At 45.6% G+C, this 25,565-nt stretch overlaps 1 protein-coding gene and 1 long non-coding RNA gene across 15 annotated transcripts in view; one reads left to right on the forward strand and one right to left on the reverse strand.

The window, feature by feature from the left end:
* Window positions 1-1,121: 1,121 nt before the first annotated feature.
* On the reverse strand, window positions 1,122-6,392 carry LOC127484869 (uncharacterized). Its single transcript, XR_011385588.1, has 2 exons — window positions 6,266-6,392; window positions 1,122-1,320 (listed from the first exon to the last, which is right to left on the reverse strand). It is a non-coding gene; the product is annotated as an uncharacterized lncRNA (long non-coding RNA).
* A 206-nt stretch (window positions 6,393-6,598) lies between these two features.
* The window catches only part of TAF1 (TATA-box binding protein associated factor 1), a 115,246-nt gene continuing 96,279 nt past the window's right edge, over window positions 6,599-25,565 (forward strand). For 8 of the 14 annotated variants that reach the window (XR_011385586.1, XM_051827188.2, XM_070067117.1 and 5 more), the window contains exons 1-18: window positions 6,599-6,936; window positions 7,903-8,017; window positions 9,154-9,270; window positions 11,132-11,251; window positions 12,352-12,593; window positions 13,300-13,518; window positions 13,943-14,161; window positions 14,503-14,710; window positions 16,472-16,648; window positions 17,336-17,463; window positions 17,554-17,661; window positions 17,786-17,959; window positions 18,421-18,594; window positions 19,493-19,597; window positions 23,095-23,295; window positions 23,470-23,611; window positions 24,008-24,138; window positions 25,174-25,254. Coding sequence is in view for 13 of the 14 variants with exons in the window: in XM_051827188.2 (XP_051683148.1) it covers window positions 6,817-6,936; window positions 7,903-8,017; window positions 9,154-9,270; window positions 11,132-11,251; window positions 12,352-12,593; window positions 13,300-13,518; window positions 13,943-14,161; window positions 14,503-14,710; window positions 16,472-16,648; window positions 17,336-17,463; window positions 17,554-17,661; window positions 17,786-17,959; window positions 18,421-18,594; window positions 19,493-19,597; window positions 23,095-23,295; window positions 23,470-23,611; window positions 24,008-24,138; window positions 25,174-25,254 (2,781 nt within the window). In the remaining variant the exon portion in view is untranslated. Of the gene's footprint in view, window positions 7,430-7,902; window positions 8,018-9,153; window positions 9,271-11,131; window positions 11,252-12,351; window positions 12,594-13,299; window positions 13,519-13,942; window positions 14,162-14,502; window positions 14,711-16,471; window positions 16,649-17,335; window positions 17,464-17,553; window positions 17,662-17,785; window positions 17,960-18,420; window positions 18,595-19,492; window positions 19,598-23,094; window positions 23,296-23,469; window positions 23,612-24,007; window positions 24,139-25,173; window positions 25,255-25,565 lie in introns of all 14 variants that reach the window. The other 6 variants (XM_051827191.2, XM_070067112.1, XM_008272775.4 and 3 more) reach the window with 3 other exon arrangements.

Here is a 25,565-nt window from a genome sequence, read left to right on the forward strand (position 1 = left end):
TGGGTTAAAGCCCTGGCCTGAAGCACTGGAATCCCATTTGGGCGCCGGTTCTAGTCCCAGCTGCTCCTCTTCTGATCCAGCTCTCTGCTGTGATCTGGGAAAGCAGCAGAGGATGGCCCAAGTCCTTGGGCCCCTGAATCCACATATGAGACCCGGAAGAGCCTCCTGGCTTCAGATTGGTGTAGCTCCGGCCGTTGCGGCCATCTGGGGAGTGACCCTACTGATGGAAGACCTCTCTCTCTGTCTCTACCTGAGAAAGGTCTTTTGTTTGCTGGTTCACTCTTCAAAGGGCCACAACAGCTGGGGCTGGTGGGCCAGGATGAAACCAGGAGCCAGTAGCTTCTTCTGAGTCTCCCACAATGGTACAAGGGCTCAAGCACTTGGGCTATCCTCGCACTTGGGCTATCCTCTACTGCTTTTCCAGGCACATTAGCAGGGAGCTGGACTGGAAGTGGAGCAGCTGGGTCTTTTTTTTTAACAGGCAGAGTGGACAGTGAGAGAGAGAGACAGAGAGAAAGGTCTTCCTTTGCCGTTGGTTCACCCTCCAATGGCCACCGCGGCCGGCGCACCGTGCTGATCCAATGGCAGGAGCCAGGTGCTTCTCCTGGTCTCCCATGGGAGCCAGGGGCTTCTCCTGGTCTCCCATGGGGTGCAGGGCCCAAGCACTTGGGCCACAGCAGAGCTGGCCTGGAAGAGTGGCAACCGGGACAGAATCCGGCATCCCGACTGGGACTAGAACCCGGTGTGCTGGTGCCGCAATGCGGAGGATTAGCCTAGTGAGCCACGGCGCCGGCCTAGCAGCTGGTTCTTAAACCAGTGCCTGCATGGGATGCCAGTGCTGCAGGCTGTGACTTTATCCGCTGGCCCAACCCCCAACACAGGCACCCCGTATGTGAACATATCATATTTTGCTTATCTACTCATCAACTGCTAGACATTAAGTCTTTTTCCACTTTTTATAATAAAGAACATTTCTATGAGCATTTGTGTAAAAGGTTTTATGTGAACAAGTTTTTAAATCTCTTGGATAGAAAACTAGGAGTGGAATTGCTAGGTCATGTTAAATTTATGTAAAATCATGATTTGAGTCAAGAATGGTATCTTTTTTTTTAAAAAAAAGATTTATTTATTTATTCAAAAGGCAGAGTTAGAGGCAGAGACAGAGAGAGGTCTTTTTCTGCTGGTTCACTCCCCAGATGCCAGCAACAGCAGGAGATGTGCCGATCAGGAGCCAGGAGCTTCTTCCAGGTCTCCCTTGCAGGTACAGGGGCCCAAGGACTTGGGCCATCCTCCACTGCTTTCCCAGGCCATAGCAGAGAGCTGGATTGGAAGTGGAGCAGCAAGGACTTGAACTGGCGCCCATATGGGATGCTGGCACTGCAAGCAGTGGCTTTACACGCTATGCCACAGTGCCAGCCCCAAGAATGGTATCTTCAATATGGATAATATCTGAAGTCCCCTTTCATATCCTACGGACCTCCATCTACTTCTCATTGAATCTGCTTTTCCTCAAGTACAAGCACCTAATAGGCAATAAAGTACACATTAAAAAAAAACTTTCTTGTTGTAAATACTAATATGTTAACAGTATTTTACTGACTCTTTAAAAATATTTATTTTATTTATTTAGAAGGTCAAGAGCTGGTGAGTGAGTGATCGATCCATCTTCCATCCACTCCCCAGATGGCCACAACAGCCAGTGCTGCGTCAGGCCAAAGACAACAGCCAGGAGCTTCTTCCAGGCCTCCCATGTGAGTGGAAGGGGCCCAAACACTTTGGCCATCTTCTGCTGCTTTTCCCAGGTGCATTGGCAGGGAGCTGGAGTGGAAGTGGAACAGCTCAGACTCTAACCAGTGCCCATATGGCATACCAGTGCTGTAGTCGGCTTTACCTACTGCTATGCTGCAACGCCAGCCCTGCCTACTGACATTTCATTACCAAAGTGCAGTATTTCAGCTACTACGCAGATTTGACAAATTTTTGTTGTCGGATCTGAAATGTAACTACTGTTAAAACATTGCATGGGACATCCATGCAATGTCCCATTAAAAAGCATGAGGGGGTGGGGCCACCATCTGCAGTGCAGGCATCCCAAATGGGCATCAAGTTTGAGTCCCAGCTGCTCTACTTCCGATCCAGCTCTCTACTATGGCCTGGGAAAGAAGTAGAAGATGGCCCAAGTGCTTGGGCCCCTGCACCTGTGTGGGAGACTGGAAGAAGCTCCTGGCTCTAACTGGCACAGCTCCGGCTGTTGCAGCCAGTTGAGAAGTGAACCGACGGATGGAAGACCTCTCTCTCTCTCTCTGTCTCTCTCCTTCTCTCTCTGTGTAACCCTGACGTTCAAATAAATAAATAAATATTAAAAACAAAAAGGAATGAGGGGGGCTGGCCCTGTGGCATAGCGGGTAAGGCCGCCACCTGCAGTGCCTGCCGGCATCCCATATGGGTGCTGGTTTGAGTCCTAGCTGCTCCACTTCCGAACCAGCACTCTGCTATGGCCTGGGAAAGCAGCAGATGATGGCCCAAGTCCTTGAGCTCCTGCACCCACATGGGAGACCCAAAAGAAACTCCTGCCTCCTGACTTCAGATCAGCACAACTCCAGCCATTGTGGCCATCTGGGGAACAAGCCAGATGAGAGAGGAAGACCCTCTCTGCCTCTGCCTCTCTGTAACTCTGCCTTTCAAATAAATCTTAAAAAAAAAATGAGAAAGAGTGTTAAGAAGCAGGCACAGTACAATTTCCTGTCTGTTACTAAGTGAAAAAAGCAAGGTAAAAAGATAATATGTAGCAAGCTACCTTTTGTGAAAAGAAAAAAAGGGGAAATAAGGATATATAAACACATTTGCTGGGGAAGACGTTGTGGCAAGGTGGTTAAGCTGCTGCTTTGAATACCTTCATACCATACTGGAGTGCCAGCTGAGTCCTGGCTGCTTGGCTTCCAATTCAGCTCCCTACTAATGGCCTGAGAAAGCAGAAGATAGCCCAAGTGCTTGGGACCCTGACACCCGTATGGGAGCCCTAGGTGGAGTTCCAGGCTCCTCGCTTCAGCCTGGTCCTGTCCTGGCTCTTGTAGGCATTTGGGGAACAAACCAGTGGATGGAAAATCTCTTTTGCTCTGCCTTCCAAATAAATGTTAGAAAATATTTAAAAATAAACACACTTGCTTATTTAATAGAAAGAAACAGAAAGAATAAACTAGAAACGAAGGGCCAATGTGGCGTAGCAGGTAAAGCCACCTGCATCTCTTATGGGCATTGGTTCTTCTCCTGGCTGCTCCACTTCCAATCCAGCTCCCTGCTAATGGCCTGGGGAAAGCAGCAGAAGATGGCCCAAGTGCTTGGGACCCTACACCCATGTGGGAGACCTGGAAGAAGCTCTTGGCTCCTGGCTTTAGCCTAGCCCAGCGCTGGCCATTGCAGCCATCTGGGGAGTGAACCAGCAGATGGAAGATCTCTCTCTTTATATATTTAAGAATAAATTATCTAGGCCGGCGCCGTGGCTCAATAGGCTAATCCTCCACCTTGCGGCGCCGGCACACCGGGTTCTAGTCCCGGTCGGGGCGCCGGATTCTGTCCCGGTTGCCCCTCTTCCAGGCCAGCTCTCTGCTGTGGCCAGGGAGTGCAGTGGAGGATGGCCCAGGTGCTTGGGCCCTGCACCCCATGGGAGACCAGGAAAAGCACCTGGATCCTGGCTCCTGCCATCGGATCAGCGCGGTGCGCCAGCTGCAGCGGCGGCCATTGGAGGGTGAACCAACGGCAAAGGAAGACCTTTCTCTCTGTCTCTCTCTCTCACTGTCCACTCTGCCTGTCAAAAAATAAAAAAAAATAAAATAAAAAAAAAAAAGAATAAATTATCTAAAAAGATATAAATATATTGAGTGGCAACATACAAATATGGAATGGCAGATGAGAGAGAATCTTGCACTAAATTTGAATCAGAGGTATGAGTAGCATAAACTCTTTAAGCTCTGAAAGGGCCTACAATAAATGATACCCCAGATCTTGGATTCTAAACACCATTCACAAGGGAATCAGGGCTCCTAGGAGAAATAGTTCATATTAAGTCCAGGATATTAAAGGTACAGAAAATGCCTGGAACATTGTATGCCAAAAAGCGAGGAAGTGCTCAATGATTAATGGTCATGTTTAAAGGACACAGGAGGGGCCGGTACTGTGGTGTAGCAGCAGTGCTAGCATCCCATATGGACACTGGTTCGAGTCCTGGTTGCTCCTCTTCCAATCCAGCTCTCTGCAGGAAAGCATCTTCTACTGGAAAGCAGTAGAAGATGGCCCAAGTCCTTGGGCCCCTGCACCCACATGGGAGACCCAGAGGAAGCTCCTGGCTTCGGATTGGCCCAGCTCTGGCTGTTGTGGCTGTTTGGGGAGTGAACCAGCGGATGGAAGACCTCTCTCTCTGCCTCTCTCTAACTCTGCCTTTCAAATAATAAATGAGAAATCTTTAAAAATAAATAAAGGACACAGGAGCCAGCAAACAAATGTGAGGCAAGGGTGGTATTGTGGCGGAGCAGGTTGAACCACCACTTGTGATGCTGGCATCCTGTATCAGAGCACTGGTTCAAATCCTGGATGCTCTGCTTTCAATCCAGCTCCCTGCTCATGTGCCTAGAAAGGCAGCTGAAGATGATGCAAATGCTTGGGCCCTTGCTACCCACAAAGGAGACCCAGATGGATTTCTGGAATCCTGGCTTCAGCCTGGCTCAGCTGTTGCCATTCAGGGAGTGAACCAGCAGAAGGAACACCGCCCCCACCTGGTCATTCTGCCTTTTAAGTGAATAAAACAAATCACAAAAATATTAATAAAACGCCATCAACAAAGACTTGGTTGCAACTTAGGAAACTAAATATTTAAGAACTTTTAAAATACATTTGAGGGGCCGGCACTGTGGCATAGCAGGTAAAGCCACTGCCTAGTGCCAACATCCCATATGGGTGCTGGTTCAAGTCCCAGCTGCTCCACAGAGGAGAAAAATGTACCTTTGTGGTACCTTATCAAAGTGACTGACCGTAGCATCACTAATATTTGTGACAAGCTGATACTGTGCCTTCTAATGGTAAGATATTCAACCTGCATTACTTTATAGCAAACATTCAGAACACTGAATGTTTTCAAGAATACTTGTCTGGATTCTCCCAAAAATTTAATGTCATGAAATATAAAAAGGCAGGTGGATTCTAAGCTAAAGGGAGATTAACCTCAAATGGATCCTGAATTGGAAAAAATGTAAAATGCCACCAATTAGAAAAACCAGGGAAGGGGCCGATGCTGTGGCACAGTGGGCTAAGCCTGCACCTGGGGCACTGGCATCCCATATGGGCGCCGGTTTGAGTCCCGGCTGCTCCTGCTCCTGTCTAGCTCTCTGCTATGGTCTGGGAAGGCAGTGGAGGATGACCCAAGTCCCTGGGCCCTTGCACCCACATGGGAGACCCAGAGGAAGCTCCTGGCTCCTGGCTTCCACCCGGCTCAGCTCTGGCCATTGCGGCCATCTGGGGAACGAACCAGCAGATGGAAGACCTCTCTCTCTCTTCCTCTCTGTCTGTAACTCTGCCTCTCAAGTAAATAAATAAAAATCTTTTTTTAAAAAGAAAAAGGCTAGGGAAATGTAAATACGGACTATAGGAGAAATAATATTGACTTAATTGTAAATGACAGCGATACCGTGGTTATGTAGAAAGGTGTCTACATCTAGGTGTGAAGACACAAAATGCCTGCAATCCACTTTAAAAGAGTTTAGAGAAAAAAGTTATTTTGTTTTTAAGATGCTTATTTATTGATCTTGAAAGGCAGGGCGACAGAGAGCCAGTGAGCAAGAGCAAGAGCTCTTTCATCCATTGGTTTACTCCTCAAATGCTTGCAACAACCAGGACTGGATCAGGCTGAAGCCAAGAGCCTGGAACTCCACGCTGCCAAAGGAGGTAGGGACCCAAGCACTTGGGCCATCATTATCTGCTAGCATTTAGGTGCATAAGCAGGGCGCTGGGTTGCAGGTGGAGCAACCAGGACTCCAACCGGTGCTAGGATCTGAGATGCAGCTGCCGCGGGCGTGGCTCAGCCAGCTGCACCAAGACGCTGGCACTTAGGGGAACAAAAAATTAAAACCCTAGCAAAACACAATTATTCGTTTAGTTGAACAGCTGGCCATTGATTTTACTAAACTTTCACACTTCCCGAAATAAAATGTGTGTGTGGGGTGGGAATCTGCTTATCAGAAAATGTCAATTCAAAGCAAGTAATTTGCAGAGGTACCTTTGGCTCGGTTGGGGACTGCCTGTACAAATTACAGCAAGCTTCCCTTTGGAACGCAGGAGCGAAGTTGCACACAAGACAGACAACACAGAGCAGTTCCATTTTTTTAACTTCCGTATGTTGCGACGTCATTAGTAGGCGACGCTGACCCAGTGACCCCAAAAGCCTCTTCTGATTGGAGGAAAATCAGTTGTTCTTATCAGGGTGGCAATGAGAATGCTCGCGGAAAGGTAAACAGAAGGGGGCGGGACTGAACCTTTCCTTTGACCAATCGTTTTCCAGATATCCGGCATCATGATGGCGTCTGGACCAATCAAAAGCCGTTAGTAAAGTAGTAATCCTTTCTTTCCCGTAAGACAGCCGGTCTTTCCGGTTATTGCCCTGTCCTCCCCACCCCCACCCTTTGCCGCGCACATTTTTCAATTCTCTTCCGGTAGGGTCAAGGGGCTCTGTAAGTCACTTTTGTGCGACCGATGCGTTAATTTCCGGTCCATGGGACAGAGCTGGGATTTGCCGCTGCCAAAGGCAGCTGCCGAGCTGCCGCCGCCATTATGTCAGACACGGACAGCGACGAAGACTCTGCTGGAGGCGGCCCATTTTCTTTAACCGGTTTCCTTTTCGGCAACATCAATGGCGCAGGGCAGCTGGAGGGAGAAAGCGTCTTGGATGATGTGAGGGGGTGGGCGTGGGGAGAGGGTTGGAGGTGGGACGGCAGTGAGAGGAAGTGAAGAGCGTAGAGGGTGCCTAGGGAGCGAGAAGAGAGGGGCGGCTCTCTCTGGGAGGGCACAGTTAGCGTAGGAGGATCCCATTCTCGTAGATTTAGGCGAGTAAAGTCGAAAGGCAGCAGCCCTGGGCGTGGATGGGGAGGAAAGCCCGGGAGGTCAGGGGCGCAGAGTTGGGTGACTTTGGCGCTAACGTTTTCCTGCTGAAGACAGTAAGAAAAAGTCGTTTAACCAAGTGAGGGTGCTTTCAAACCGTTACCGTGGGGGCACCTTTGTGAAAACTCTTGAAACTATCTTCTGCCATCGCTGATCTGAGAAGGCTTTAGAGCCAGAGGACTGGACTGAAGCTGCAGCCAATCCTCTGGTTCTGGCTCCGAGTGTTAGAAACGTGAATGTTGATACCGCCCAGGCCAGACCTGTTATGTCCCAGTGCACCTTTTAGGTACTTTTCCCGGTGTGTTCATTGACGTCCCTAAAATTGTGTCCTGTACTTTTCATTTAAGTTCATTTTCTCGGGGATTAAAGTTGACCCTTAGCCCTCCTCCCCTGCAACGGTCAACTACAAAAGGCGGCCATAAAGACCATCCCTTGTCTTCTCTAACCTGAGGGACCTCAGTTGCCTTGGCCTTTATCCAGAGAACTATTGTTCCATTCGTTTATTCTCATGGTTCTTTGAAGAAGTTTTTACGTTTGGGGGGGGGGGTGCGATGAAGTTGGGCATGCTGCTGTAATATTTGGTTCATATGCCGTTTAGTGGCGAGTTTACAGTTCTTGAATATGATGTTACTTTGAATACGTGGCAAAGTCTTTTTTCTTGTTGGGGGAATGACACTGTGGTGGCCCCAGGAACTAGGCCTGGTGTGGGAAGCTTAGGTTTAGTTGTTATCTTCGACTCTGTTGCTATCCTTTTCACAGGAGTGCAAGAAACACCTGGCAGGCCTGGGGGCTTTGGGCCTGGGCAGCCTCATCACTGAACTCACTGCAAACGAAGAATTGACTGGAGCTGATGGTGCCTTGGTAAATGATGAAGGTGAAGTCTGGGTCATGGGGAATGAGGTGGGGAGGAGGCTAGCCATTACTGTACATGTGTTCTTAGTTTTTACTTTTTTTGAGAGAGAGAGTTAGGGAGATACAGGCAGAGGGAGATCTTCCATCCACTGGTTCACTCCCAGATGGCCAGGGCTAAGCCAGGGTGAAGGCAGGAGTCAGGGAGCTTCATCTGGGCCTCCCACACCAGTGGCAGGGACCCATGCACTTGGGTCATCTGCTGCTTTTTTTGCAAGCCATTAGCAGGGAGGTAGATAGGAAATGGAGCAGTCAGGACATGAACTGGCCCCCAAATGGGTTGCCAGTGTCTCAGGCTGGTACTTTACCTGCTATACCACAACCCTGGCCCCCTTTTATTTATTTATTTTTTCTTTTCTTTTCTTTTCTTTTTTAAGATTTATTTATTTATTTATTTGAAAGAGTTACACAGAGATAGGAGAAGAGAGAGAGGGAAAGAGAGGTCTTCCATCTGATGGCTCACTCCCCAACCGGCCACAATGGCTGGAGCTGCACTGATCTGAAGCCAGGTGCCAGGATCTTCCTCCTGGTCTCCTCTGTGGGTGCAGGAGCCCAAGGACTTGGGCCATTTTCTACTGTCCTTCCAGGCCATAGCAGAGAGCTGGTTTGGAAGTGGAGCAGCCGGGTCTTGAACTGGCGCCCATATGGGATGCTGGCGCTTCAGGCCAGGGCATTAACCCACTGCATCACAGCACTGGAACCCCTTTTTATTTTTTTAAAACATTGATCACTTGATTTGAAAAGCAGAGTGACAGAGACAGAGATCTTCCATCTCCTGGTTCACTCCCCAGATGACCACGACAGCTGGAGTGAACCAGGCTGAAGCTAGGAGTGAGGAACTCCATCCAGGTTTCCCATATGGGTGGCAGGAACCTAAGTACCTGGGCCATCTTCTGCTGCCTCCCAGGGTGCACATTAGTAAGAAGCTGGATCAGAAGTGGAGATGGAACTTGACCCCAGACACTCCAGAATGTGAAATGGGAATTCCAAATGGTACTGCAGCGCCTGCCCCCAGTCCATGTACTTTTAAATGAGAGTTAGCTGAGGGAGTGAGTTAACTTGCTCTTTGTTGAGATAGCCTCTCTTCTTTTTTATTTATAGGTTGGATTAGGAGTACAGAAGATGCTGTGGATTATTCTGACATCACTGAGGTGGCAGAAGATGAAAGCCGAAGACATCAGCAGACAATGGGGAACTTGCAGCCCCTTTGCCACTCAGGTGAGTCCTTGGTATCATAGAGCATTCCAGTGCGTTTTCCTGCTATAGCCCTGTTTGGCCTCTGGTTGCTTGCTTTCTGCCATTGTTGCTGTTCACTGCCTTTGCTCTGCTTCTCTCCCTTTGTCAGCTCAGGTCCAAGGAGCTGCTGTCCTTACTTGTGTTCTGGGAAAGTTTTACCATGGTCAGGCTTTTGTTCCTCATACTGCTCAAATTTCTGTTTAATGACAAGTAAGGGTGATAATACTTTTCTCCTTGTCACCTGATATTTGAGTACCTACAGGGCCCATGAATGACACTGTTTAGATGCTCTTCAAAGTTAGACACTATGATACAAAGCCAGTCTTTGCTCTGAAGGGATTGATAATTTTAAAAGATTTAAGTGTATAGTCTTGAGGTTGGCATTATGACACAGTGAGTTACGCTGCTGCCTGCAATGCTAGCATCCCATATGGGTGTTGGTTCAAGTCCTGGCCGCTCCACTTCCCTTCCAATTTTCTTGTCTGTCATAAGGTAGTATAGTTACTTCATGCTTTTATGGGAATTTAATTTTTTAAAAAAGATTTATTTATTTGAAAGAGATACACAGAGAAGAGGCAGAGAAAGAAAGGTCTTTTGTCCACTGGTTTGCTCCCCAATTGGCTGCAACGGCTGGAGCTGCAGTGATCTGAAGCCAGGAGCCAGGAATCTCTTCTGGGTCTCCCACGCGGGTCCAAGGACTTGGGGCATCTTCTGCTTTCCCAGGCTATAGCAGAGAGCTGGATCAGAAGTGGAGCAGCCAGGACTCGAATGGGCTCCCATATGGAATGTCAGCACTGCAGGCGGCGGCCTTACCTGCTACTCACTGGCCCCAGGAATTTAAGTTTATTATCACATGATGTGAAAGCAACTATGAGGTGCAGTATCATGGTAGATGCTCTATAAATGTTAACCTGGTTTTCCTTCCTATGTGATGCTTTAGAAAAGTATGACCAGGAAAAGTAGTAAAAGGTTTCAAACAGCTCTTGGAAATGCTTATATTCTGTGTGAGATATACATGTTAAGGCATTTGGCAATACACCGTGATGTCATCTCTTTTTAAGGACAGAAGCGATATTTCCTTTGTGTTTTTTTTTTTTTGGAAGATAAATAGGGTTACAGGGAGTGAAGGAGAGACAGGGATCTTCCATCAGCTGTTTCACTCCAGATGGCTGCAACTGCCAAGGCTGAGCCAGGCCTAATCCAGGACCTTCATCTGGGTCTCCCATGTGGGTGGCAGGAGCCCAAAACATGGGCTACCTTCCATTGCTTTTCCCAGGCCAGGCCATTAGCAGGGAGCTGGATTGGAAGTGGAGCAGAAATGGAGCAGCTGGGACATGAATTGGTGCCCATGTGGGATGCTGGCATCACAGGTGGCAGCTTAACTGACTGCCACAATGCTGGCCCCTCCTTTGTATTTTTTTCAAAGATTTTATTTATTTGAGAGGTAGAGTTATAGACAGTGAGAGGGAGAGACATAGAGAAAGATCTTCCTTCCATTGGTTCACTCCCCAAATGGCCGCAACGGCCGGAGCTGCGCCGATCCGAACCTAGGAGCCAGGTGCTTCCTCCTGGTCTCCCACGCAGGTGCAAGGGCCCAAGGACTTGGGCCATTCTCCACTGGTTTCCCAGGCCCAGCAAAGAGCTGGATTGGAAGAGGAGCAGCCAGGACTAGAACTGACTCCCATATGGGATGCTGGCACTGCAGGCGGAAGTTTAACCTACTGTGCCACAGCGCCAGCCCCCCTCCGTTGTATTCTTAAAGGATATGCATGCCATGGCAAGGGGAGCTCAAGGTTGTTGTATAATCTGGATACTGAGGCGATCACATTCTTGGTTTTATTAGATTATGATGAAGACGACTATGATGCTGATTGTGAAGACATTGATTGCAAGTTGATGCCTCCACCACCTCCACCCCTAGGACCAGTGAAGAAGGAGAAGGATCAGGATGCTATTACTAATGGTAAGTAGAGACTGTCTATTTTTGTCTAAAGAGCAAGTTTCCATTCATAAGGTCAGGCTTTTTGGCATGTACATAAGGGACTATTTTTTTTTTAAATTTGCTACTAGTAAAGAATAAAACATCTAGAAATTATTCATACAATCCCAGATTTTATTATTAAAGGAAAGTTCTACCTTCAAAACATTTGACAACAGTATTTTAACATGTTTTCAAGAAATAATAGTTTAGATCAGCAGTTCTAAAATCTGGCTGTGCAGCAGCATCACTTTTGAGTCTTAAAGAAATACAGATACTTGACTCTCCTGGAGTCTGATTCAGAAGATCTAAGGTAGAGCCCAGGAATTTTAAAGTGTTCCCAAGTAATTTCTGATGTAGTTCATCTGCATACTGGCAGAAAGTACCTGTATAAATGACTTTCTTGAAATGGTTAAATGGAGAAGCAGCCTAGAAGGTACACAAATCATATAGTGTCAGCTGTCAGATTCAGAGATTTTAAAGGCTGGTAAGGTCTTCACTGATCATCTTACCTCTTCCTGTTCATGGTAATAACCTTGTTCTACCTAGGCTTAGAAGATTAGGGAAGGAGCAGCACCTTTGATTTCCTGTGTTTGAGGCTTCTGTTAACCTAAATTCTTCTTCAGGAGTTTTAAGCCATTTAGTCTACTTTAGTCTGCAGGCTAAATATGAACTATTAACATTGTGTCTTAGACCTTATTTTATGCTAAACAATCTTACTGTTAGTCTTTGTGCTTAAGAGAAGAGCCCAAGTGTCAGGTTCCCTGAACTGGACATAATGGGGCCTGATTGGTATAAAGTATTATATAATTTTGCTATTGACCACAATGTTAGTCACTTAGAGAAAGTAGTGAATGTAGTAATAGTGTTTGTTTTCTCTCATCACAACCCTAGGGTACCAGGTACAAGGTGAGTTGGGGATGGTGGGAGATAATGAGTTTTCTGGGTTGCATACAAGTAATCTGGGTGCTTGGGACTATATCCCCTGCCGTTGAGCTGTGCACATAGCCTAGAGTGGGTATTGGCTGAATTTGAGGAATATGCTGACAGTTACATGCCAAAGGGGTTTCTCTTCCTTGTTGCAGTGTCAGAAGATGGAGAAGGCATCATCTTGCCCTCCATCATTGCCCCTTCCTCTTTGGCCTCAGAGAAAGTGGACTTCAGTAGTTCCTCTGACTCAGAATCTGAGATGGGACCTCAGGAAGCAGCACAGGCAGAATCCGATGATGGAAAGCTGACCCTCCCTTTGGCCGGGATTATGCAGCATGATGCCACCAAGCTGTTGCCGAGTGTTACAGAACTTTTTCCAGAGTTTCGGCCTGGAAAGGTACTTTGTGTGGAGAATGCCCATGATGCAAACCACTGACCCTTTTCCAAATCCTGAGTTCTATTGTTAAGGTGCTGAATATAGAATGGATAAATGTCTAAGGGTTTCCTTATTCAATGATGTCACTGGCTACTTAAGAACTGTGTCTTTTTAAAAAATATATACATTGATATTAAATGTGATTTATACTGTTCCTGTTGGAAATTGTCCTATGGTCTTAGTTTGAATTAGTCCAAACTATTTTAAGGGATGCTTCCTTTACTTTTGGGGTAGATGTTAAAAATCCAAATGCAGCTCCCCTTGATACCTCCCCAGCAGTTCAAAAGATCCTTTAAAAGAGTTTTCAGGGCTGGCACTGTGGCTCACTTGGTTAATCCTCCGCCTACGGCACCAGCATCCCATATGGGCAACAGGTTCTAGTCCCGGTTGCTCTTGTTCCAGTCCAGCTCTCTGCTGTGGCCCGGGAAGGCAGTGGAGGATGGCCCAGGTGCTTGGGCCCCGCACCTGCATGAGAGACCAGGAAGAAGCACCTGGCTCCTGGCTTCGGATCGGCGCAGCGTGCCGGCCATAGTAGCCATTCTGTGTCTTTCTCTCATTGTCTAACTCTGCCTGTTCAATTAAAAAAAAAGTTTTAAGGCCCACATGCTGCTGCTTTCATATCTGACATTTGAATCTTTGACACACAGTAATGTGTTCTGTATTCCAGGTGTTACGCTTCCTTCGTCTTTTTGGACCAGGGAAGAATGTCCCATCTGTTTGGCGGAGTGCTCGGAGAAAAAGGAAAAAAAAGCACCGGGAGCTGATACAGGAAGAGCAGAACCAGGAGACGGAGTGCTCAGTAGAATCAGAAGTTGACCAGAAGTGTCTGTGGGACTATGACTATGCTCCACCACCACCTCCAGAGCAGTGTCTTTCTGATGATGAAGTAGGCAAAATAGAGACTTGGGAGTAAGGCTTTAACAAGGGAAACAAATGAGTTCTCCCTAGCTTATGTCAAAATTGGAAGTAACCTTAGCAGGCAGAGGTCTGTGCTAATTATCAGTGAGTAATCAACGATTTTACCCCAGTGACTGTCCTTTCCCTATTGTAATAGGAAAGTATAGGGTGGAGGTGGCCAGGGGGTTGGGGGAGGTGCAGGGAGGAGGTCAGATGGTAATGCACTGTTGAATAGGAAGGTTTGAATGACAGGCAGAATGCTTATATTCTGATGCCAGGTAAAGATTCCTGTTTAAGAATCTTTCTTGTGCCTCTCCTAAGTTCCCCTTCCTGACTGTTAGTTCCCTGTAGCCTTAGGACATCTGGGATTGGGAAATCTGTCTCCCCCCCTCTACTACTTTGTTCTGTTACAGATCACAATGATGGCTCCTGTGGAGTCCAAGTTTTCCCAGTCAACTGGAGATATAGATAAAGTGACAGATACCAAACCAAGAGTGGCTGAGTGGCGTTATGGACCTGCTCGACTGTGGTATGATATGCTGGGTGTCCCTGAAGATGGCAGTGGATTTGACTATGGCTTCAAATTGAGAAAGACTGAACATGAACCTGTAATCAAATGTAGAGTGATGGAGGTGAGCAACACTGAACACTGATACATAACAAAGAAAGTATACCCAGGGCTATATACTGCTTTTACTAACTTTTCAGCTGGGGAGATACTGGAGAGGGTTTCTTTGATAGGAGATTTAGGTGCCTGAATCTTTTGTGTGCTGTGGTATGGTGTGTATCATCCTGGTAAGTGGGACCCAGTCAAGGCATTTTGTAGTGAGTTCTGTTCTAGCCCAGGTAGGAGTGGGAAGAGGCAGATAGAACCACTTATGAAGTGCCTGCTGTGTCTCTGATGTGGAATTTGGAGTGGGAACTTTTACCAATGACCAATCAGGGGTTTGTTATTCCTTTCCTACTTGTACAGGACTTTAGAAAACTTGAGGAAATCAATGGCACTGATCTTCTGGCTGATGAAAACTTCCTGATGGTGACACAGCTGCATTGGGAGGATGATATCATCTGGGATGGGGAAGATGTCAAACACAAAGGGACAAAACCTCAGCGTGCAAGCTTGGCAGGCTGGCTTCCTTCCAGCATGACTAGGAATGCCATGGCTTACAATGTTCAGCAAGGTGTGTTTCTGTGTCTGGTGTGTCTGGCACACTACCCTTCATCTCAGTTATCCTAAGTAGGGTTAGCTATGAGGTTTTGGGCTGCTGAGTGATAGTGAAATGTTTTTTATCTGAGCCCTGATTGCAGTCCGTAGTAATTTTTTAACCCCATTAATAATTTAGGATGGAGTCTGGTTTCTTATTAGAAAATGTGAAAGCCAATTTGAAGTTAACTTTTTTAAAGATTTATTTATCTTTCAGGGCTGGTTCACTCTCCATATGGCCACAATGACTAGGGCTGAGCTAGGCCAAAGCCAGGATCCAGGAGCTTCATCCAGTTCTCCCATGTGGGTGGCAGAGACCCAAGTGCTTGGGCCATCTTTTACTGTTTCCCCAGACCATTAGCAGGGAGCTGGATCAAAAGTGGAGCAGCCAGGACACAAACCAGCACCCACATGGGATTCTGGCATCACATGTGGAGGCTTTATCTGTTAACACCACAATGCTGGCCCCTGAAAACGTTGTAAACTTTGTAATTCTTAGATTTTGTTTTATTCCTCCTTAAATAGGTTAGAAAGTGCCATTCTTAATGTAGAAAACTTTGAAAATATAGTACAATGTCCTAAAGAAAATCACTGATAATCTATCTAGAGATTGTCAACTGTTAACGTTTTTGGTATATTTTCTTTTCAGTCTTCTGTCTTTTCTGTTTGTAGTTGAGCTCATTTTTTTTTTTTTTTTTTTGACAGGCAGAGTGGATAGTGAGAGAGACAGAGAGAAAGGTCTTCCTTTGCCGTTGGTTCACCCTCCCATGGCCGCCACAGCTGGCGCACTGCGGCTGGCGCACCGCGCTGATCTGAAGGCAGGAGCCAGGTGCTTCTTCCTGGTCTCCCATGCGGGTGCAGGGCCCAAGCACTTGGGCCATCCTCCACTGCACTCCCGGGCCACAGCAGAGAGCTGGCCTGGAAGAGGGGCAACCGGGAAAGAATCCGGCGCCCCGACCGGGACTAGAACCTGGTGTGTTGGTGCCGCAAGGCGGAGGATTAGCCTAGTGAGCCGCGGCGCCGGTCTTGAGCTCATTCTGTATGTACAGTTTTGTGTACTTTTAAAAATATTTTTCTGTCAAAGTTCTTCATAAAAATGTTATGGGAAACTTACTGGATAACAATAAGATATGAAAGAGTGTATTTGATATACCATTTGTAAAAGTAGAATAAGAAGTGGACTATATGAGCATAGAAAGCTGACTGAAAAGATTTTGAATGTTTTCATCATAAAGAAATGTTAAATGAGGAGATATGTTTATTTTAATTGGACATTACATATTTTGTACAAGTCCAGAAACATCTCATGGAAATACATAAAAAAGTACAATTTTTTTATGCATCAGTTAAAAATAAATGTAAAAAATAAATAGTTTTTTACTATGTAAATATTTTATTGGTTACATGGTATATTATATGACTATTTCATAATTTTTTATGCCGAAAGTCATACTACTATTTATTGTTAGCTTATTTTCCATATCATTTGTTACCATAATTTAACCAGTCCCTTGTTAAACATTTAGACTGTTTAAAGTCTGACTACTGTGTACAATATTGTGTCCTAGTTTTCTCTGCAACATTTCTTTTTAAAGTGAAAGCTACTCTATGTCCCGTAGGTTCCTGTTCAGTGGCTACGTGGTAGCATTTAGTCTTTTTTTTTTTTTTTTTTTGCTAGACTCTTGATTGAAAGGGACTTAAATGTTTTGTCATTATTTCTGTCTTCTGTTTTTGCTAGGTTTTGCAGCTACTCTGGATGATGACAAACCTTGGTACTCCATTTTTCCCATTGACAATGAGGATTTGGTGTATGGACGCTGGGAGGACAATATCATTTGGGATGCTCAGGCCATGCCCCGGCTGTTAGAGCCTCCTGTTTTGACACTTGACCCCAATGATGAGAACCTCATTTTGGGTATGTTATTTGCAGAAGCCAGTATTCTTTTCCACCTTTGACAGCTTGCTTTTAATGTTAAAGGGCAGAAAGGAACCAAAAGGATTAGAGGTCAAAACTGGAAACTTCTAGGTAGCAATTTGACAGGGAGTTGTGGCTGTTGCCTTCTAGTATTTGTGTATTTTTTAGGGAGATTTTATGTAAAATGTTGGAAAGTTGACCTTTTTTAAGATTTATTTATTTATTTGAAAGAGTTACACAGAAAGAGAAGGAGAGGCAGAGAGAGAGAGGTCTTCCATCTGCTGGTTCACTCCCCAATTGACCTCAATGGCTGGAGCTGCGCCGATCCGAAGCCAGGAGCCAGGAGCTTCTTCCGGGTCTCCCATGTGCGTGCAGGGGCCCAAGGACTTGGGCCATCTTCTACTGCTTTCCCAGGCCATAGCAGAGAGCTGGATCAGAAGCGGAGCAGCTAGGACTCGAACTGGCATCCATATGGGATGCTGGCACTGCAGGCGGTGACTTTACCCACTATGCCACAGCACCGGCCCCAGAAAGTTGACTTTTGTGATATCAAGAATGTAGTTCGTTCAGCTGGAGTGAATCAAGGTCTGGGGTGGGATAAAAGATCTCTGAAAAGCAGCTGCAGGTACATCATTAAGGAATGTGAATCTCAGGGACAGTAATTCCAGAGTGATTTTGTTTCATCAGAGATTCCTGATGAGAAGGAAGAGGCTACCTCTAATTCCCCCTCCAAGGAGAGTAAGAAAGAATCATCTCTGAAGAAGAGCCGGATTCTCCTAGGAAAGACTGGAGTCATCAAGGAGGAACCACAGCAGGTCTGTGAAGGGAGGTAGGGCTTGGTGTTTAGAGCAAAGAAAGATAAGAAGTGTAGTCTAACTTAGGTTTATTTGATGATCTATCATTAGAACATGTCTCAGCCAGAAGTGAAAGATCCATGGAATCTCTCCAATGATGAGTATTACTATCCCAAACAACAGGGTCTTCGAGGCACCTTTGGAGGGAATATTATCCAGGTATAGAAAGCGTCTTTTCTTTGGTGGAGGGGAACACACAGCATTGTTCTGATGGAGGATATGGGTGAATTTTGCTTAGGCTGGAGTTAGTGTTTAATTGTAGCCTTTCTATTTTCTGTTTTAGCACTCAATTCCCGCTGTGGAATTACGGCAGCCATTCTTTCCCACCCATATGGGGCCCATCAAACTACGGCAGTTCCATCGCCCACCTCTGAAAAAGTACTCCTTTGGGGCACTGTCTCAGCCAGGTCCCCATTCAGTCCAGCCTTTGCTGAAGCACATCAAAAAGAAGGCCAAGGTATAATTGAATCCTGGTTAGAAAAAAAAAGTTATAGAGGATACTTGGTTACAAATTTGAGCAATGTATTAGATTTCAAATGATTTGTTTTCTTAGATGTGATAGAATGTTATTTTGGTTATTTAGGAGAATATCCTTATTAGGAGATATATATGAAAATACTTAAAGGTGAAGTGTTAACAGTGAATGCAGCTTTCAAATATGGTTCAGCAAAATCTATAGAAATGTAGTTACAAATAAAGCATGTGGCAAAATATAATCTGTTAGATCTGAGGATGAGTTAATAGATGTCGATAGTACTTTTCTTTCAACTTTATGACATTTTTCATAATGAAATTGAAAAATAACAAGGTAAGATCTTCGTTGGTGTGTTTAATTTAACCCTGGTTGAAGGACATGTATATTTGTTTATTGTACTGCCAGGAGCTGGACTGTATTTTTTTTGTTGTTGTTCTGAACAGATGAGAGAACAAGAGAGGCAAGCATCAGGTGGTGGAGAGATGTTTTTTATGCGCACACCTCAGGACCTCACAGGCAAAGATGGAGATCTCATTCTTGCAGAATACAGTGAGGAAAATGGACCCTTAATGATGCAAGTTGGTATGGCAACCAAGATAAAAAACTACTATAAACGGGTGAGTCTCTGCTAAAAAAAAAAAAGTGTTATTAATATAGCTGTAGTTAGACAGCTAGCAACAATCTATGAGTATGTGTTTTTTCTTTGTTATATTTTTATTAAAAGGTAGAGGGGAAGAGACAGACACAAAGCTCCCCTCCTCTGGTTCACTCCTTAAACACCCACCATGATCAAGACTAAGACAGGCTGAAGCTAGGAGCCTAGAACTCAGTCCTTATCTCCAAGTGGGTGGCAGGGACCTAAGTACTTGAACCATTACCTGCTGCTTCCCAGAATAGGAAGATGGAATCAGGAGCTGGACCCAGGGATTGAACCCTGGCACTCCTACACGGGACACGGATGTATTAACCACTGGACCAAATCAAATGCCAATCCCTATTTTGTTTCTTTTTATACTATAAATTTCTTTTTTTAAGATTTATTTATTTATTTATTTGAAAGACTTATACAGAGAGAGAAGGAGAGTCAGAGAGAGAGAGAGAGAGAGAGATCTCTTCTATCTGCTGGTTCACTCCCCATTTGGCTGCAATGGCTGGAGCTGCCCCAATCTGAAGTCAGGAGCCAAGAGCTTCTTCCAGGTCTCCCAAGGGGGTGCAGGGGCCCAAGGACTTGGGCCATCTTCTACTGCTTTCCCAGGCCAAAGCAGAGAGCTGGATTGGAAGAGGAACAGCCGGGACTTGAACCAGTGCCCACATGGGATGCCAGCACTGCAGCTGGCAGCTTTACCCACTATGCCACAGCGCCGGCCCCAACTATAAATTTCTTGGAAGAAAAGAGTGGCACTTTTTTCTTTTTGCAGTTAATAATATTAGTAGGTGCTATGCTTATGGAATATTTTGTGTAGGCTTATTGATGGTATTCTGTGGTAATAACTGGGTCTGCTGTGTTTCTCATAGAAACCTGGAAAAGATCCTGGAGCCCCAGATTGTAAATATGGGGAAACCGTTTATTGCCATACATCTCCTTTCCTGGGCTCTCTCCATCCTGGCCAGTTACTTCAGGTGAGAAATTCTTTCTTGTTTTTACTTTATCTTAAGAAAATTGACAGGTGAGTAGCTAGGTCAGCCTAGAAAGAACTAACTCTAGTTGATTCAGATACTATTCATATTATCAAGTATGAGGAAGATAAGTATAATCAAAAATGTTTCTTAGAAAATCTTTTAAAATGGGCCCCAAGATGTATGTTATTCTTAGGGTAAACATAAAATAAGTTTTTTTAAAAAGATTTTATTTATTTATTTGAGAAGTAGAGTTACAGACAGAGGGAGAGAAAGAGAGAAAGGTCTTGCATCCGTTGGTTCACTGCCCAAATGGCTACAACTGCTGGAGCTGGGCCGACCTGATCCAAAGACAGGAGCCAGGAGCTTATCTGGGTCTCCAATGTGGGTGCAGGGCCGCAAGCCCTTGGGCCATTTTTTACTGCTTTCCAGACCATAGCAGAGAGCTGAATTGGAAGAGGAGCAGCCAGGACACAAACCAGCTCTTAGATGGGATGCCGGAACCACAGGCAGAGACTTAGTCTACTATACCACAGTGCCAGCCCCAAAATAGTTTTCTTTTTTTAAAAGATTGTTTGTTTATTTGAAAGGCAGGATGACAGAGATAGAAGGAGATAGCACACTTCCATCCACTGGCTTATTCCCCAAATGCCTGGAACAGCTGGGGTTGGGCCAGGCCAAAGCCAGGAACCCAGAACTCCATCTGGCCCTTCATCTTCTGCTCTCCCAGGTGCATTAGCAGAAAGCTGTGTTGGAAGTAAAGAAGCTGAGACTTGAAACAGGCACTGATAACGGGATGCAGGCACCCCAAGTGATGGCTTAACCCAATGAGCTACAAAGTCTGCACCCTCCCCTACTCTTGCACCTACTTTATTCCACTATCACTATTGCTTACCCTCCTAAAGCATCTGAGAAGCCTACTTTTACCTTTCTGCTTTATCAAAGTTAAACTAAAATACTTTAAAATGTATACAAAAATGCAAAATAACTAATTCCATTTTAATAAACATACTTGATATAATAATAATAGGATAAAACGAAAGATGTTCAATGACTTCTGTTCCATTTTAAAGTCACCTTATTGAAATCAATAGTTGTACATCTAGTAAGTCTACCAGTGGAGCTCTGCACCACTAGTGTGTATATTTTCTTTCAAAGATTTTATTTATTTATTTGAAAGTCAGAGTTACATAGAGGAGAAGCAGAGAGAGAGAGAGAGAGAGAGAGGTCTTCCATCTGCTGGTTCACTTCCCAGTTGGCCTCAATGGCTGGAGCTGCGCCGATCTGAAGCCAGGAGCCAGGAGCTTCTTCTGGGTTTCCCATGTGGGTGCAGGAGCCCAAGGACTTGGGCCATCTTCCACTGCTTTCCCAGGCCATAGCAGAGAGCTGGATCAGAAGTGGAGCAGCCAGGCCGGCGCCGTGGCTCAATAGGCTAATCCTCCACCTTGCGGCGCCGGCACACCGGGTTCTAGTCCCGGTCGGGGCGCCGGATTCTGTCCCGGTTGCCCCTCTTCCAGGCCAGCTCTCTGCTATGGCCAGGGAGTGCAGTGGAGGATGGCCCAGGTGCTTGGGCCCTGCACCCCATGGGAGACCAGGAAAAGCACCTGGATCCTGGCTCCTGCCATCGGATCAGCGCGGTGCGCCGGCTGCAGCGGCGGCCATTGGAGGGTGAACCAACGGCAAAAGGAAGACCTTTCTCTCTGTCTCTCTCTCTCACTGTCCACTCTGCCTGTCAAAAAAAAAAAAAAAAAAAAAAAAAAAAGAAGTGGAGCAGCCAGGTCTCGAACCAGCATCCATATGGGATGCCGGCGCTTCAGGCCAGGGTGTTCATCCACTGTGCCATAGCGCTGGCCCTAATGTGTGTATATTTTAATTTGTCCATTTGGATATCTCTTCCATTTTGGTGATTGGCCAGAATAGCAGTCTGCATCATGAAGGTGCGAGTTGGCTTCTTAGGATTATCAGTTAAAGGAACGTGTATCCAGCCACTTGGTTCCGTCATTTCTAGTTGCCAAATTTCTTGAAGGTTGTGAAAATTATTTGCTATCCTGACTGAGATCTTCTTTTTCTTTTTCTTTTCTTTCTTCCCTTTTGTTTTGTTTTGTTTTGGACAGAGTGGACAGTGAGAGAGAGACAGAGAGAAAGGTCTTCCTTTACCGTTGGTTCACCCTCTAATGGCCGCCACAGCTGACGCGCTGTGGCCGGCGCACCATGCTGATCCGAAGCCAGGAGCCAGGAGCTTCTCCTGGTCTCCTATGCGGGTGCAGGGCCCAAGCACTTGGGCCATCCTCCACTACCCTCCCGGCCCACAGCAGAGAGCTGGACTGGAAGAGGAGCAATCGGGACAGAATCGAGCGCCCCAACTGGGACTAGAACCCGGTGTGCCGGCACCGCAGGTGGAGGATTAGCCTATTGAGCCGCAGCGCCGGCCAAGTTTTTTTTTTTTTTTTAAGATAAATTTATATATTTGAAATAGTTACACAGAGAGGAGAGGCAGAGAGAGAAAGGTCTTCCATCTGCTGGTTTATTCCCCAACTGGCTGCAATAGCCAGAGCTGTGCCGATCCAAAGCCAGGAGCAAGGAGCTTCTTCTGGGTCTGCCACATGGGTGCAGGGGCCTAAGGACTTGGGCCATCTTCCACTGCTTTCTCAGGCCATAGCAGAGAGCTGGAAGGGAAGTGGAGCAGCCGGGACTCGAACCCGCGCCTGTGTGGGATGTCGGCACTACAGGTGGCATCTTTACTCACTATGCCACAGTGCCGGCACCTCCAGTAAGTTTCAAGATTATCATCTCATAAGTGATCCACTCCAAATCCCAGTTTGCAAGATGATAGCAAACAGCTTGTTACCTCATTTCCCATACTGTCGCAGTCCTTTCCATAGGTTATGTACCAAGAGGCATCTGGTATTGTTGTTTTTGAAATACTTGCTTCCACAAGTGTTGGGCCACAACTCGCGTTCTCAGGACCTCCTGCAGCTCTTTCCTGCTCTCTTTTTGTGATTTCCTTACCTGATTGAGTTTTGCTTTTATTTTAATTAATTAACTGATTTATTCAACAGATATTTTAATTTCACCTGTTAGAAGAGGCTATGCTGGAGTTAAGGGTAGTAGTAAAGAACTTGTTAGTTTATAAAAGTATCTGGGTTCTAAGGTAGTAGCTTAGTTTATAAACTGATTTTCATAACAATCCTGTGAGGCATAAGCATTTTAAGTATGGAGCATTTTGTAGACAAAATTAAGCCCAGAAATTTAAAATAATTTTTCTGACAACATACAGTAAATGAATCTAAATTTTGAATTTTTTCTACTAATTCTAAAAGAGATAGTGGCTATAAAGTTTGTCTATTCCCATTTGATATTCCAGATTTATTTATTTTACTAGGTAAAGACTTGAGATGGAAGAAGGAAGACAGAGAGCAGCTTACTTTTCCTTTTTCATTAGTTGACTGAGCTTCCTGGAATTCTTTGTTTATAATTGTTTTGTTTCTTACTTTTATTAGGCATTTGAGAACAACCTTTTTCGTGCTCCAATTTATCTTCATAAGATGCCAGAAACTGACTTCCTGATCATTCGAACGAGACAGGGTTACTATATTCGGGAATTAGTGGATATTTTTGTGGTTGGCCAGCAGTGCCCCTTGTTTGAAGTTCCTGGACCTAACTCCAAAAGGGCCAATACGCATATTCGAGACTTTCTACAGGTAAGAATGGGAGCACAAGTGGAGTGCGGGGTCAGGAGGTTGGAATGCACATGAAAAGGGATTTGGGGGCACATCAGGACAGATGTAAACACATTGGAGCTTACGGAAAGGGACCGTGGCCAGGTCTTTCATCGTTTACTGTGCTCAAGAAAATACATTTGGTTTGTTGGGCAGGTTTTTATATACCGCCTCTTCTGGAAAAGTAAAGATCGACCACGGCGAATCCGAATGGAAGATATAAAAAAAGCCTTTCCTTCCCATTCAGAAAGCAGCATCCGGAAGAGGCTAAAACTCTGTGCCGACTTCAAACGCACAGGTCATTATTTGTGACTAGTTACATGTGTCTCTTTGTCTTTCTAAGAAAGGAATTTTGATGGTTTTCAGTTCAAGGATAAATATACAGTTAATAAAATAGAATTTGATGGCCATGAATAGCAAATATTCTAACTATGGAGGCTCAGATTGCTTTTCTGATATTGTTGCCAGGAAATTCAATGTGATTTTTAGATGTCTTAATGTAGGAAACCCAGTAGCAAGTGTTTTCTTGGCCAGATAGTCACACTAACTGTGGCTAAACCTATTACCATCAAGGGCATTCCTTGGTTTGGTATTGGTTTGCTGTTTTTGTTGCTGTTGCTGTTGCTGTTGCTGTTGCTGTTGATGAATGTCAGGGCCTTTGGAATTCAGAATGGTCTCTCTGTATCTTTTCCAGGGATGGACTCAAATTGGTGGGTGCTGAAGTCTGATTTTCGTTTACCAACCGAAGAGGAGATTAGAGCTATGGTGTCACCAGAGCAGTGCTGTGCTTATTATAGCATGATAGCTGCAGAGCAGCGACTGAAGGTGATCACCTTCTTCTGAGGCACTGCATGTGCCCGTGGGTTTTGTTTTGTTTTGTTTTCAGAGAGATGGGAGAAGACTGTGCCTAGCTTAGAGATGAGGGTTGCTAGGTGATAACAATTGCTAAAAATTCCAAACTGTATTAGGTACTTTCTGTGTGTATCAATTCTGGAGAGATCTACAGTGTAGCTGTATATCAGTAAGAAGGTGTAATGAGGGACTTTGGACATACTGATTTGCTTTGAAAATGGTTGCTGGTCCATTTGGGTGGTGACTTCAATTTCTTCTTTGCAAGACAAGCATGTAAGCATGGAAAGTACTTGTCAGCCTTTCAGGTGAGCAGAGATGATGATGATGCTGGATGTGTGTATAGAGGCATGGTATCCTTTTTTTTTTTTGACAGGCAGAGTTAGAGAGAGAGAGAAAGGTCTTCCTTTTTCCGTTGGTTCACCCCCCAAATGGCTGCTATGGCTGGCGCGTTGCGGCTGGTGCGTTGCACCGATCGGAAGTCAGGAGGCAGGTGCTTTCTCCTGGTCTCCCATGCAGGTGCAGGGCCCAAGCACTTGGGCCATCCTCCACTGCCTTCCCGGGCCACAGCCGAGAGCTGGACTGGAAGAGGAGCAACCGGGACAGAATCCGGCACCCCAACTGGGACTAGAACCCAGGGTGCCGGTGCCTCAGGCAGAGGATTAGCCTAGTGAGCCGTGGCGCCAGCCGGCATGGTATCCTTTAAGGCTAAAATAGGAACGATCCAACTGGAACGGGACAACAGAGCTCTGTTCCGCTGAGTTAATATGATGCATCTCTGATGAGCTTCCTTATGGACCTGAATTATTTGTGTGTCAGTAAACTCCTTGGAACGTGATAATATGTTTTCTAACAGCTTAAAGGATGTACAGTGGTGAGAGATACATTGAAGACTTCACAGAATCTATTCTCTGCAAAATATGCTTTGCTGTTCTGCACTTGGTATTCATTAAAACTTGTGCTTTGTGTTTTTCAAATGACTGGTTTATGTATGAATTTGTCCTCTTTCAGGATGCTGGCTATGGAGAGAAGTCTTTTTTTGCTCCAGAGGAAGAAAATGAGGAAGATTTCCAGATGAAGATTGATGATGAAGTAAGGCTTTACACTAATCTTGCTAGTATGTCTCAGTTATCCTTTTGAAAGACTAACTTACTGAAAGGCAGATCAACAGAGAGAGGAAAAGATGGATCTTCCATCTCCAGTTTACTCCTCAAATAGTTGCAACAGCTAGGGTTAGTCCATTCTGAAGCCCGGAGCCAGGAACTATATCCTCATCTCCCACATGAGTAGCCAGGGACCCAAGTAGTTAAGCCAACTTCTGATGCTTTCCCATGCTGTTTAAGCTGGATTGGAAGCAGAGTAGCCAAGTCAGGACCCAAACTGGCAGTCTGGTTTGGGATGCC

Source organism: Oryctolagus cuniculus, chromosome X, assembly GCF_964237555.1.
Source record: "Oryctolagus cuniculus chromosome X, mOryCun1.1, whole genome shotgun sequence".
Classification (NCBI taxonomy): Eukaryota; Metazoa; Chordata; class Mammalia; order Lagomorpha; family Leporidae; genus Oryctolagus; species Oryctolagus cuniculus.